Source organism: Scomber japonicus, chromosome 15 (genome assembly GCF_027409825.1).
Source record: "Scomber japonicus isolate fScoJap1 chromosome 15, fScoJap1.pri, whole genome shotgun sequence".
Taxonomy (NCBI): domain Eukaryota; kingdom Metazoa; phylum Chordata; class Actinopteri; order Scombriformes; family Scombridae; genus Scomber; species Scomber japonicus.
The window spans coordinates 20046017-20059831 of NC_070592.1; the positions used below are offsets into that span (position 1 = coordinate 20046017).

The window sequence follows — 13815 nt, forward strand, 5'->3', positions numbered from 1 at the left end:
AATTGCCAGTAGGTGGGTTCTGTTAGCTTTACACACAGCCAGTCTAGCCATTTCAGCCTGTTTCCAGTATTTGTGCTAAGCTAACAGCCTTGTATTTACCGGATGAATATGAGAGTAGTATCAATGTTCTGATCTAACTTTCCGCCAGAAAGTGAGTAAGCGTTGTTCTTTCAGTCAGTGTAATGGTGGTAGAACAATGATCAAAGTAGCATAGTGCTGAAACATGACAGAGTACAAAAAGAAAACAAAAACTAGGAAGACTGCTACTTTTATAACATTAGGGGTTTACTTAGGATAATGCCTGCTTGCACAGCAGTGGCTGTCTCTGTCAGCGTCTCAGCTCCAACGGTGTGATAAGAAGCTTTTATCTAGTATGTTTACACAGCCATAAACATACAGTATCTTGCAGATTTTACTTAAAATCAATTTGTCTTGCTTAGCTTACTGTTACCAGTGTTGGAGATTAAAATCTAGACTTCTCTTTGCCTAAAGGGGACAGGCAGCCTATCAGTGCATAGTTTCACTGCGGCTCTCAGACTCCCACAGTGCGATGTGCTTCAGGGCGTGTACAAACAAGAGGCTTAGAGTTACACTAAGCCTTACATCTGTCACTGAAACATCTCCGTCATTCTTAACAATAACAAGCTGCTGTATTAGCACTGCCTGTTTTTAAATCCATGCTGGCTTTACAGCTGTGTGTAATTTCTGGCATCAAAATGGTCATAAAATGCACTGAAGCAGTCAACAAATTGGGATCAGCAGACTTTGCTTCTAGAGACGGCTGCTCATCTGATGTATCAAAAATGATGTTCATTTAAATTAGTGCTATTAACACCACACATGCTCTAACGCGTGAGTAAAACAACTGGGAGAGGGAGATATATTAACAAATGCAACGACTTGGTCAAATGTTGTTGAAGAATATCCAAATCTCGAGGTGTGACATGGTCTGCTAACTCTTGTCAGCAACCATCAAAGAGGTTGAGCGCTCCATTTTGTGTCAGTTAACGCACAAATTGCTCCCTAATCCTTCCCAGATTATGTTTCCAGTGGTCTTCTGTCACAACGCACGTGAGCCCCATTGCTCTTCCTATGGAGAAGACTGACAGGTGGTTCTCAGGTGAAGCGGTGTCAGGTGAGCTCAAACGTTCCGACAAGCTCCCTGACATGGAGACGTTAAATCTGAGGTGCTGAAACCTCTCTTCTGCCCTGAAGCTGTGTGTGTTTGTATCTGTGTGTGAAAGTAGTGGCTGTGTTTCTTTCTGTGATATATTAGCAATTATCTCCTTGAGGCCATTTTAGGACGTGCTACTTCACTTGTCTAGTTATTCATGAGCCCAAAGGCTCGGGTCCTTGATATCAAAGGCTCAATCAACAGGGCTTGGCTCAGGCTGCACTTGCTTATTGACAAGCACTCAGCAAAGTCTGTTAAGAGTGTTGCTGGCCATGCAGTTTAGAGTTGGGGATTATGTTTTAGCTTTGTACCTTAATCTAACATCTTTGTCTCAATAAGAAAATGACAACAAGCATAACCAAAGGCACAACTGTAAATAAAAAATATCACATAACAAAACATCAGATTTTTTCCTGTCTGCAAAAATACACTTTTGTAAGTCAGTTTTTAACATATTCATGGTCATTTAAGGTACACCCATACTGAAGAAAGAAATGTTGGTATTATCTTACGGATAAAAAAATATGGCACTATGGAAGATGAATGTCATATTGCTTTTTGTTATTAGCTAAAGAGCTAAAAAGCTACTGTGAGATACATTAGCTTTGTGTTGTGTTAGCACAGGTGAGAGGTGTGCGGAGACAGTTAGCCACCAAAAGAAAAGAAATACTCTTCAGAAAACTAAAAAAAAGTTGTCTTAGTTGTTTCAGATGGTGTCTTACATGCTAGCTAACCAAGTGTTTAGCTTGATTATCCCTCCCTATTGTTTGAATGAATGCAGCCAGTGGCTGGAGCTAAGCTAACATTAGCTGATAGTCATTGAATTTTTCCCAACCAAAGGCTGTCTACTTGATATACCACGATGACTTGTTTTCTCTGTCTCTGTGGCATGTGGGTTAGAGGAATTTGAGTTTTTAAAAGGCACCTTCGATGAAGATTTGCTGCATAATGAAAGTAATGCAACATGTAACCTAGCTGATTACCACATCGTAGCTATTGCTATTTAGTTTTAGTAATCACTTTTTCAATTAATATTATGTCATAGATACATTTATCAGATTTTTCAAATAATTGCTGTAAATACAGTAGGTATGTATTGATATGATTTAAACTGGATGTCATGCATTATTATACAGAAACCTTTATTTTTAGGTTTATAGAGATATCAAAGAGAGGATGCATTAAGCATAAAATAATATTCTCTTTGATCTGCGTTAAATTTAAGAAAAATAAACCTCTAACAAAGGAAAACAACGATCCAGGTCGGACTTCTTCATGTATAACTATTCTAACCCACACAGCTTTTCAGTAAGGATGTCGTCAGTGGTTATTCCTGTCTCAGGGCTGTGTGTGTGTGTGTGTGTGTGTGTGTGAGAGAGAGAGAGAGAGAGAGAGAGACAGAGAGAGACAGGATGAACAGCCTGTCCGTCAGGTGTTGGTACTCACATTAGTCACGTAAAAAACAAAAGATTCTGGGAAGCGACGATGGCCAACACAAAGACTATCCAGACTCCACTCAGTGTCACCCGATCCTTTCTGTGTGTGTGTGTGTGTGTGTGTGTGTGTGTGTGTGTGTGCGTGCGTGTGTAGATAAGTGTGTGTGTGGGTGTCTGTGTGTGTCTGTGTATGGTGGGGGGCTTTCTTTAGGGGGTGAGGGCGCCTCCTTGGCTGCCATACTGGGGTCAAGCTGAGGTCAGGACATGTGTGATGGATGGACTTCTGTCTCTAGACCACTGCCCTTCTCCCAGTCCTCTCTCCTCCTCTGGGCCTCAGACCTGCTAAAGCGTACAGGCTGTGCTCTCCTCTGTTCACATCTCTTTGTGTCACTAGTAGGATTGCTTCAGACAGACAAAAGGAGCTCAAAGAAAACTGCAGACAACTCTTTGAGGTGAGTTCTGCTGTAAAGCAGTGTTGAGCTAGACGTGTTGAGCTAGACTCAGCCTCTAACCACCACCTAACCTCTGTTTTTCTTCACTCTAAAAACCACAAAACACCTTGCTCTTTCTCTCTGCTTTACTGCCTTATATCCCAGCTACCATTGTCTAACCAGCATTACCGACATACATAGATGCAGCAGGGCAAACAACCACATGATGTCATTTCTGCTCTTCTTCCCCTCCTTTTTCTTCCTCCATCATATTGTCAATCCCTTCATTGGGCTCTGTCCCTGTATTGGCACATGAAGACGCACATCTGTCGATTTAGGAATTCATTTTGGCTGCCAATCACAACGGGGGAGTGGTCAATGAGCGCAGATGTGCCAATACCTCGACTACTCTGATGAGTGACTTCTGACTGTCTGTGTCTCTGTTGTTCTGGGTTTGCAGCACTTTCTGTCTGCTGCTGTGTGATCACTAAAAGTCAGAGAGTCGGTCTGTCTGTCCACCTCTTTTGTTTTCATTTTTACTGTGCTGAAGTGTTTTTGTTAGCATGTCGAGGGCAGACACCAAGGTTGACCATAGTCAAAACCAAAGATCTATTTGTGAAAGCACAGTCGGATCAGTGCAGGTGTATGCAAAGTTCTCTATCACTGCAGAGGCCCCAATGACACGTTGACTACAGTTGTGTTTATATGGCTGCACCTTTCATTTGCATGATGTCCTAGGATATACATGATTTATCCATTATAGTGGTGAAGCAAGGCTTATCACAAAAAGCTTTGGTCAATAAGATGTGTTGTTAGTAATACAAAATGGATATTTACAATGACCTGGGCCTCTGAACTTTCTTCTGTCTGAAAACCTTTTGTCTTTCTCGGTTATTCTTTATAGTCATTCTCGCTGTCTTTTGTACACACACACACGGAATGGAATAGGAATCTGTTTGACACTGCAGGAGTGACATATTTTGAAATGTGTTTCCTCTGTGTGTGTGTGTGTGTGTGTGTGTGTGTGTGTGTGTGCGTGTGTGTGTGTGCGTGCGTGTGTGTGTGTGTGTGTGGTGAGACAAATACCTGTACACTCTGAAGTGTAGGGCGATGAGTCTTGTTGTCAACTCTGCTTCCTCTCTGTCTCCCAAATCTTTCTGTGTCCACTGATACTGTTGAAGGAGAGAAAGAAGGGGACACATTATCACATGCTGCTTATTCTTTAAGCTGATTTCATTCAAACTAAAGCAACACATAGATGGTGAAATACCTGAGTGAAGTCTTTATCATTTATCCCCAGACAGTAAACACCCTGCATGTTAAAACTGTCTCAGCATTGATGCAGGTTTTGAGCAAAAAGAAAGGGGGAAAAAAGAGTAAAATGTAAAATGTTTCTGACATCCTATAAAATATACAGGTTATGATGAAGCTATCAGTATTGTTATTTAATATTGTGTAACAATAAAAGCCATGGAGAATAAAAATATATAATATATACAATAATAAATAAAATATACAATTGTAGATAAATCAAAATCCCCTTATAAGCATTTAAATCAAATCACATTTGCATAAAAATATCAAAGCATGTATAAAGAAATCTCAATTATAAACAAAACTTAGATACAAAGATGTTTTTTTTTGTTGTTGTTGTCGTTTTGCCAAAATATATTTCTCTATTTACAACTTGATATTTAAAATAAATGCCTCTAAATATGGTTTTGAGATGGTCGCTTTTTTGTTAGGCTATCGAACTTCTTGTTGTTGTTTTTTAAAATTAAATATAATATATAAATAATCTATATTTATATTTGAGCTTAAATCTTCAATTGATTTAAATATTTTAAATGGTCAGGACTTTTAATTATCCTATATTCATCACGACAATAAAATAAAGTTTAACTTTTTTGCCCAATAGTTAAGTCGATGAAGAAGGCGTTTGAAATAGAAATAATTGACCCTTGTGTTAACGAAACTACCTGAAAAATATCTTCTTTAAAAGCTTATAAGCTCATTTGGCCAATCAATGATCAAAAGTAATTTCTTCATATGGTGAGTTCCAGTCACCTCTATGGCTCAAATGTGTGGTTGGCACAAGCGCGTCTATTTCAAACCACATCAAGGACGCGTAAATGAAGTCTCCGTCTAATTTCTGTGTCACCTCCTTAAGTCAAAAGCTTTAGCCATCTATTCCTCCTTCACAAAGCCTTAATGGTTTGCGTCAAACATCTGTCATCGTCCGTGTGTGTATCTGAGGGCCCTAATGGGAACCATCAGCCGCGCAGGGCCTGATTCTGGCGGTCGGTCAAGTGAAAACGTCCTGATAGACCATTTTTTACGACGCGGAGGTCATCTTTAGCATTTAGCACCGAGTCTGAAAGTGTTTTGGTCAAACAGGCCGTCGGAGGTGGACTGTGACTTCGTTGTTGAGGTGCTTGTTTGCCCAGTGTGGTCTGTAAACTCTTGTTTAGGCTTGGGTGCTGCTGTGACAACAAACTCCAACTGTGACCGTGGCTTGACCCCGGGCTTTCTTTTGAGGATCAGCTGCGTTTCTAATTCACTCAGTGTGGCTCCGGCACTGCGTGCAGGGGCCTGGAGAGAGTTTGGTAGAGCTTACACTCCCCACAAGTCGGGGTTCGGGGACACCCAAGGGTCCTTGAGGATGTTTATCCGGTTCTCCAGAAACATATAAATACGCTTTATTTTTTAGAAGTATTTATATTATCCAGTAATGCGCAGAAATGAGCCAAGAATAGAGTGCAAAATAGTGTAAGAGAAACTATGCAACTCTCCTGGTCATGCTATTCTCTACTACATCTGTTTGATCATAGTATTTAAATTGATTTAACGTCTACAATCTTGTCAGTTTTAAGGACACATATGGCAACATTAAATTAACTTTGAATCTGTGGTCAAATTAGGGTTGAATCAAAATGTTGCTATTACATGAAAATTGGTAATTGCAGACAAAATAGAAGGACGCCAGATGTCTGAAGAATTAATATAGAAATATGATCAAAGTCCAGCTGCTGATTCAGATTGTGTTGAGGGTCGTAAACATTACTTTTTAAAATGAATGACACAAATATGGATTTTCCAAATACGCTAGTCCGAACTCTTGTTATTAATAGTACTTTAAATAACTAATCTGTCAACAGTTTTTTTTATAGTCATCAACATGAAGAATTTTTTAAAAGTTGGATTAGTTCCCTGATTTTAAATTGCGTACATATAACAATTCAAAAGTAGTTATTTCATTTTTGTACAGCCTTTTAACTCTATTCCACATATCACTTCTTTGAGCCGAACTTTAGTAACTCTATTCCACAAAAGTTCGATGGGCCTTAAAAATATTCAAACGAGTATTATCAACCTTCTATTAAAAATGGTATATAGTATAGCATTATTAAAAATAATTTCAATTATTGCCAAACTTTTGTTCAAATACAATGATAGTAATTTATCAAAATAAAATAACGACAGATGAACTACATAAAGTACGTTTTTTTCCCCCCAGAAATATAAAAAGAGAATCTTTGACGTCACTCACATCAGCTTCTCCTGACAAACACAAACAGGCCCCTGAGCAACAACCCAGGCTTAACTATTTATACCGAAACAACTCCTCTGTGAACAAAATGAGGGTGTCTGCAGGGGCCACGGTAACGTCGTCTCTGTCCTGAACGTAAGAAAACAACAGAATACAACGCATTAACAATAAAAGAACTGAAATGAATAAAACAGAGGACGCCTACATAACTTACTCTCCTTTTCCATGTTTGTTGTTACTGGTCTGAGCAGCCTGTACTACAGCCTCAGCAGGTCTCCACAGCTCCAACAGAGTAGCTCCTGCAGGTGGATCCCAGGTAAAGGTGAACTTCCCTCATTAATCATGGTTCTTTCAGCGTTTTTTTTTTTTTTTTGCCCTTTTATGGTAGAGTGGACTCGCATCCTGCACACCAGGAATTAAAACATCAGTAGAATCAGGAAATCCCATATAGCTTGAATATGGGACAAAGGCTAACTTGAAGAAAGCCTGTAAAAGTTGGACATTTTCAGTTTAGATATACTTGTATAATACTAGATGCCTACATATTTACACTGGTAATGTAAATAGATTTTTAAAGACAATATAATGGATTTTCACGTAACATTAATTGTCCTGAAAGAGTTGATTTGCAAATCATGGTGTAAAAAATGTCTAAAATACTTTTGAATCGTAACTGTGAGATTGTAGCTGACTGTATGACATGCAGAGCTGCAAGTTTTCATTATTTATTTTGTCATCAGGTGGGGATGATGACACCTCCATGTAACTTTGGGAACTGAGGTGTTGACGATGACAGGGCCAGTGGGGCCCCATCCTTGTCGATAGCCTAACCTCGATGTTTTAATCGATAGAATTTATTTTTTGTCCCCTCAATAAGCCGAGAGCTCGATAAGGTTCTCATCACAAATGAGGCTGACGTCCGCGCTCTCATCCCCTCCATGGATAAACTAGCCTTTATTATGCCAATAACTCGTTACCCCAGGGACGGGAGCGAGCACGGTCGCATACATTGAGAGATTTGTGGTGCGTAAAACGGCACGTGCAGCCTCTCAAACGGTGGGAACATAGACACAGATTCCCTTTCCTGTCCACAAATCTTAAAGTAGAGTACTGATGGGTGGATTTAGCTAAAAACTCCAATTCTGTCTCTTTCATAGATGATTCCTCTCAGCAATGACACGAAGGAAAAGTTTTTGGAGGTAAACGCACTTTAATACACATGATTGACCCGTAAACGTCTCTCTGGACAAAACATTTTGTATGTGCTTGATTAAATATCTTACAGACAGCTAAAAGCCACACATGAGCGGCTCCCCAACTGATAAAACTCAGCGCCCCGCCAATAATACATGAAAGCATTACGCATCATGCAAATCGTACACAATGGACATTCAGACAGTCGCGACACACAGACACATAGGCCTGAAACACAGAGGTGACAGTGATTAAGGAGGTACTATAACAATGCACTCTATAACGGTTACTAAACGAGGTCATCTCGTTGATTGTGTGATGCCTAATTGGCGACATCCCGTGCAATCAGCGTGGCCGTGACGCACAACTTTGGCACATTTGAGGTATTTGTTTGTGGGTGCAGCTTTTGTGACTTGACATTGGCACATTCGGCAGCACTGGTCAGGAGCAGGTGTAAGGAAGGTACTGTATATTACCTACGCCATCATAGTCTTGGCGTTGTCTAACGTCAGATAAAAAAAACAAAAACAAACAATAAACATATTTTGAACCATGGCCTATACTTGTTTGGACAGATATACTATCTTTCTTCCGATCACAATACACAATAGAAAACAAATCTATAACCCAAAAATCATATATTATCGTCCAAAGTCTCAAATAGTGCATTAACTTATCCTAAATGTCCACACATGTTGGATCCCCATTAACCAGGACTTTGACTTTGATACACTGGATATTATCTTTGGTATATACAGGCCACCTGTGGCCCAAAGAGGTAAATAGGCAGTTGATTCTTAATTGGAGGAGTAAGGATCAGCCCCCGTAGAAGACACCATGGAGGATGAAGGTGATGGAGTAGAGGGGGCTGAGATAGACTTTTCTGATGCTGCATCGTCCATTTTCTCTTGAACACTCTCTCCCGGGTCGGAAGATGGAGCTTTGGCCGGGAGCAGCCCTTCCTTCTCTCGCTTCTTCTGCTTCATCCTCCGGTTCTGGAACCAGATTTTCACCTGAGTCTCATTCAGCTGGAGCGCAGCCGCAATCTCTACGCGCCGCGCCCGGGTCAGGTACTTGTTGAAGTGGAACTCCTTCTCCAGCTCCGTCAGCTGCTTGGTGGTGAAGTTGGTCCGGACCGTGTTCGGCTGACCCCCATAACCGTACTCCCCAGACCTTCCTGCAGACAGAGAAACAACTCACGGTGAACTTGCAGAAAGGAAATTATCCTTGATCACAATACACATGAGTTTTCAGAGAGGTGTTTGTTGCTAGGAGCAACTTTTACGCAGCAAACAGCAACTTTTACGCATCTGTCTATTGATGCCAGCTACTTGGAAACACAATGTCATTCAGGTCTGAAAAGACACCAAAAGTTAGCCTGTATAACGTTAATATGATAGTACAAGGGCCCTAGTGACTGTGGCAGGAAGTGTGAAATACACTCAGGTCAACATCAACATCTGTCAACACTGTCCAACAGCACTGTCCATTTAATAAGCCTACATTGTTTACAGGCATTAAAATGTATGCCACGCGCATAGGTTCCCCCTCCTTTACTCTCATAAACACATCACTTGGCACCCACCTGTCTTTGGTGGGTTCCTCTTGACTTTCATCCAGTCGAAAGTTTGTGCAGAGGAGGCGCCCTCAGATAGAGGTGAACAGCATGCCTCCAGGTGAGCTGCGTGCAGTGGTGACAGCGGGTTTGAGCACCCAGGAAAGGGGGTTGCTTGCTCATGCCCGCCGCCATAGGCTGCATGGGCATACTGCAGCTGACCCAGGGGGGCGGCACTGTAACCTTGGCGATGCTGAGGGACCATGGAGGAGGAAATGTTACCCGAGTACATCAGAGGGCCGCATTGTGGGAATCCCGCTGTGGAGTCTACTTCCTGGTTGAGCGCGTAATGGTTGTAACTAGTACAGAAACTTTGGGGTCCATAGCTGGAGCTACAGGCCGGGTGGGCCCCATAAGCGAGACCCAGAGAGCTTGCAGTAGACTGGTATGACCCCGGCTGGTGAGGGATACCGTCAGGGGAAGCCCTGCTCGCCATGAAACGGTCATCCGCCCCGCAGTTGTTGACAGAAACCGCGCAGGACTGAAAAGTTGTAATCCCGTGGTCCGAGTGAAAAGCCCTGACAGAGCATGAGCCACCTTCACCGCTCATCACCGAGTAGTCTAAAAAGCTGCTCATTGTAGCATTGTTCTACCGGGACCGAGGGACCGTCCGTTCTACAGACTCCCTCTGATCTCTTTCTCTCTCCCCTCTTACCCTGAGTGACCGTGCCAACCTTTACCTATACTCTGTCCTAATCAGAACAGGGAGGGGGGCGTACAGGCCGATATCAATGAACGGGTGTTGTCACGTGGGCCCGGGTCAGCCAGTGAGGTACTTGTCCTTATCCCCTTAGCCGGTGACAGATTGGTGTTTGAGTGGCTATTTAAATTCCAGGCGCTCGTCGATCAAGGTGACGCGCGTCGCCACTAATGTATTAGCCGAGCAAACAATGAGCTGGGAGGCAGACGGCGGTGGACAGCTCCGGGGTCGCATGAAGACCGGGGAACGGCAAACACGGCATCTTCTAACCCCTGCTGTGTGCTCTCCAGTTCGGGGAAAGATTAACGCTTCACCCTGTGTAACCTCTCCATGACGACGACTTACAACTCTGACCTCAGGTACAGTATTTTTGGAAAGGAGAGAGGAATAGTTATGTGTGCGTGCATGTGTCCGTGCGTATACGTGCACGTATAGCCCAGTTGTGCATGTGCCTTCCTTGAGTGTCTGTTTTCGTTCGCGCTTAACAAGCATGGTGTCATACGTATATTAGTGTCATTGCTGGACAGAGGGGCAGCAGTCATTCTCTCTTGGATGGATGGCTTAGAGTGTGTGTGCCACTGCCAAAGGCTATCTGTAGGCTATCAGTGTCCCATTCCAGTGCGAAGTGTTTCACGCTTTAACACTGCAAGAGATTTGCTCAGCAAATATTGTCACAGTGTGACAGTGAGGGAGAAGGTTTCACACGCCTGACACAGAGAAAATACACTTCACTTAGAGTTTTTCTTTAACTTTGTTTCCTCATCAAGGTCGCATTAGACATGTTTGGCTGCTTTCTGCCTATTTGCTGTGAGGTCACAGGTGATGTAATGACAAGACAACACATTACACATAAAGATGATGTAGTATTCATTTTTTCTCTCCTAGGGTCATGGGGGCCGCTATATACTCCGATTTTACTCCCACATGTATTCATTATGCATGTATAGTGATCAAATGATGTGATAATGCGAGGCCCGTCGTGGAGCTAATGCGCCCACATAGCCTGAGGTGCGAGTGTGGGCTGATTATCCTAAGTTCATCAAATAAAGCTGTTGGAGAAATTAATGGTTGCGAAAAGCACCGCTGCAAAGGCAGATCAGGGGGGTAATGTGTGTGTGTGTGTGTGTGTGTGTGTGTGTGTGTGTGTGTGTGTGTGTGTGTGTGTGTGTGTGTGTGTGTGTGTGTGTGTGTGTGTGTGTGTGTGTGTGTGTGTGCGTGTGTGTGTGTATGCGTATGTGTGTGGGTGAGCTGCAAGTTGCGATTGCAGAGAACATGGCCAACCTCTTACTGAGGAAGGAAAAGAAATAGGAAGGGAGGAGAGAGAGAGAGGGAAGGACGGAGGAGGGGAGGGGGGAGGAAGAGATGGCCCGATGAAGGGACGGGCGCCCCCGCTGGCCAAATGCGGTCTTACACCCAAAATGCTTCTCACTGTTTATAAATATGGCATGACATTATTCCTAACAATCATTCATCAGACTTGACACTTAGATAGACAGCTCAATTGACAGACTGCGTTATGTTTCATTTACTTTTGAGATATGATCAAATATAAACACCTGAAAAAATAGACACTGTTGTAAACTTGTTCCTAATGACTGTCAAATATGTGATAGCCTATATTCTTATTAAGTTGCACCCTTATAAGCTTAAAAAGGTTTTTTTTTAAATGTTGAAAGAGGGGAGGTGATACAAACTTCCCACCAGTGAAAAAAGCGCAGTGGGGTCAATACCCCCTACCCCTCCTCTCTACTTTCTCTCTTCCCAGCTGCCTCTGCAACAGAGTGAGTGGGCGCAGTGGATCCTCGCCTGCTTGCCTCCTTGTCTGCATGTGGAACCTTCGCCAGGCCTCGGAGCTTTCTTGGCTCTTTGTGTGAACACATGTGCGCAAGAAAAGGCGCGCTGTCTCGGAATGATTTGGTTATACTGGAGACCTGTGCTTAGTCACTGGGCGCTGGAGTGCAGGAGTGGAGGAGTAGGATCCCCCCAGCCAACCCCCCATGACCAGCACCCCCCCCCCCCCCCCCCCCAACATACACACACACACACACACACACACAGTGACACACGCACTCCAGTTGCCCAGTAGGATAATATTCAGCCAGTCAATGCTCTCCTTATGGCTTCCAGATTATTTGATAAACCGCCGCTGACTGAACACTGCGAGTTTATGAATTTTCTCACGTGTAGATGAGTTTCTGCATCGATCCTTGCAGGCCGGGGTCGCAACCAGTGGTTGTTTGCTGTTCTCACACACAAAGCCGTTAAAGTAGCCCTATTGAGTCAAGCTGTGCATGAGCTAATAACTGATTCCCATAAGTCAACTCAAGTGCAATACAATAGAGCAAGGCCATTCATAATCCCTATATTGAACTCCTTTACTCCTCCTTACTTTCTATATCAGTGCAGCACTAACTGCTGCTCCAATAAAAAAAAGCTGTAAAAGCTCCCCAAAACATACAAACTGTCTCTAAAGTAAACCAAATATTGCACAATGAGCCTCTCTCTGCAGTGAGGGAGCTATTTTTAGTAAATATATGTTGTATAAATCTCATTTAGTCTAGAAGTAGTCTGTTTTGAGTTTGGGCTACTTTTAGCACGCGGGGAAGAGTGCAGCCTCATAATCTGAGCAGGCTGCTACTGCTGCTGCCGTCGCCGAGCCAGAGCCGTGTTTAAACAAGCTATAAAAATGAATTATTACCAAACGCATGCAGGGACTCAGCCCCTTTTCAGCTCAGGAATTGGGGAGTCCCGTATGAAAATGTAAGTGGGGTTTTATTTGTGCACATTACGCTACAATTGGTCTCCTTAATGTCCGTCTCATTCATGCCACGGAGTGATTTATGAGCTCCTGAAGGCAAACATGGCTGGGGTATTTGCCTGCAACATGCACACAATGTTAAGAGCCCTGTCATGCTAAGATCCGTGCTGGCGTTATTTGCTTTTCTCTATAAAGTATGAAGTTTGAAGGTGAAAAAACATAAATATTCAATATTAGTGTTTTTTGTTAGCAGCATGGAATAGTGCCAATAGTGATTTATGTGCAACTAGAACTAATTCAAAAGTAATTTCAGCAAAAACAACTTTTGGCATCAATAATTTGTGAATTAACTGCTAATTTACAGCCATTTAAAAGTAAATGTTTCACTAAAAAAGACCAAAGAGCAAAGTTTTAAATAAACAAAAGATAACTGGTTTGGCTTTCATTTGATAAAAATATACAAAAGACAGAAAGTTAAAAAAACAAAAACAAAACTAGACTATTATCTTAAATGAATCCGGATCATCCTGAAATTAAATAATATAATAAAAGTAAAATGCAAACCTATGTGTGCATTCACACTTCAGCGCGCAGTGGACTGTTTATACTGATTGCCAACCTGTTGTTAAATTTGCATAATGTCTCTATCTTTCTATGCCCTACTTCTTTTATTTTGCATATTTTTCAACATGAATAATTCAAGCAAAAAAAAAAGAAAAAGAAAAAAGAAAAAAATTCGGCCAGGAGGTAGAATAAGAAATGACTCCAAACACCAGAAGAAAAAGATTGTAGCAAGTTAATTGTATTCTAACAAAAATATCCAAGACATTGGAAGCTATACAAAAATAAAAACGACCAAGTTCCATAGGCCTAATATTGTATAATTATTCACATACACTCATAATTCCCATTCCAATAGATCAATTTGTTATGGTAATTACAAGCCACGTTTAGCTA

The 13815-nt window shown here is 42.1% G+C and overlaps 1 protein-coding gene across 1 annotated transcript; it reads right to left on the reverse strand.

The window, feature by feature from the left end:
- Positions 1-8524: 8524 nt before the first annotated feature.
- hoxa1a (homeobox A1a) lies at positions 8525-9983 on the reverse strand. The gene is made up of 2 exons (XM_053334201.1): positions 9371-9983; positions 8525-8962 (listed from the first exon to the last, which is right to left on the reverse strand). Exons 1-2 carry the CDS (start codon positions 9975-9977, stop codon positions 8583-8585), a joined length of 987 nt encoding a protein of 328 aa, XP_053190176.1. The 5' UTR covers positions 9978-9983; the 3' UTR covers positions 8525-8582.
- Between the last annotated feature and the right edge of the window lie 3832 nt (positions 9984-13815).

What these genes read in the sequence shown, in the direction of transcription:
- hoxa1a (XM_053334201.1), bottom strand. Translation starts at nt 9,977, where the DNA reads ATGAGCAGCTTTTTAGACTACTCGGTGATGAGCGGTGAAGGTGGCTCA. An exon ending in GAGGAACCCACCAAAGACAG is followed by an intron (nt 8,963 to 9,370) that starts GTGGGTGCCAAG and finishes CTCTGTCTGCAG; the next exon opens with GAAGGTCTGGGGAGTACGGT.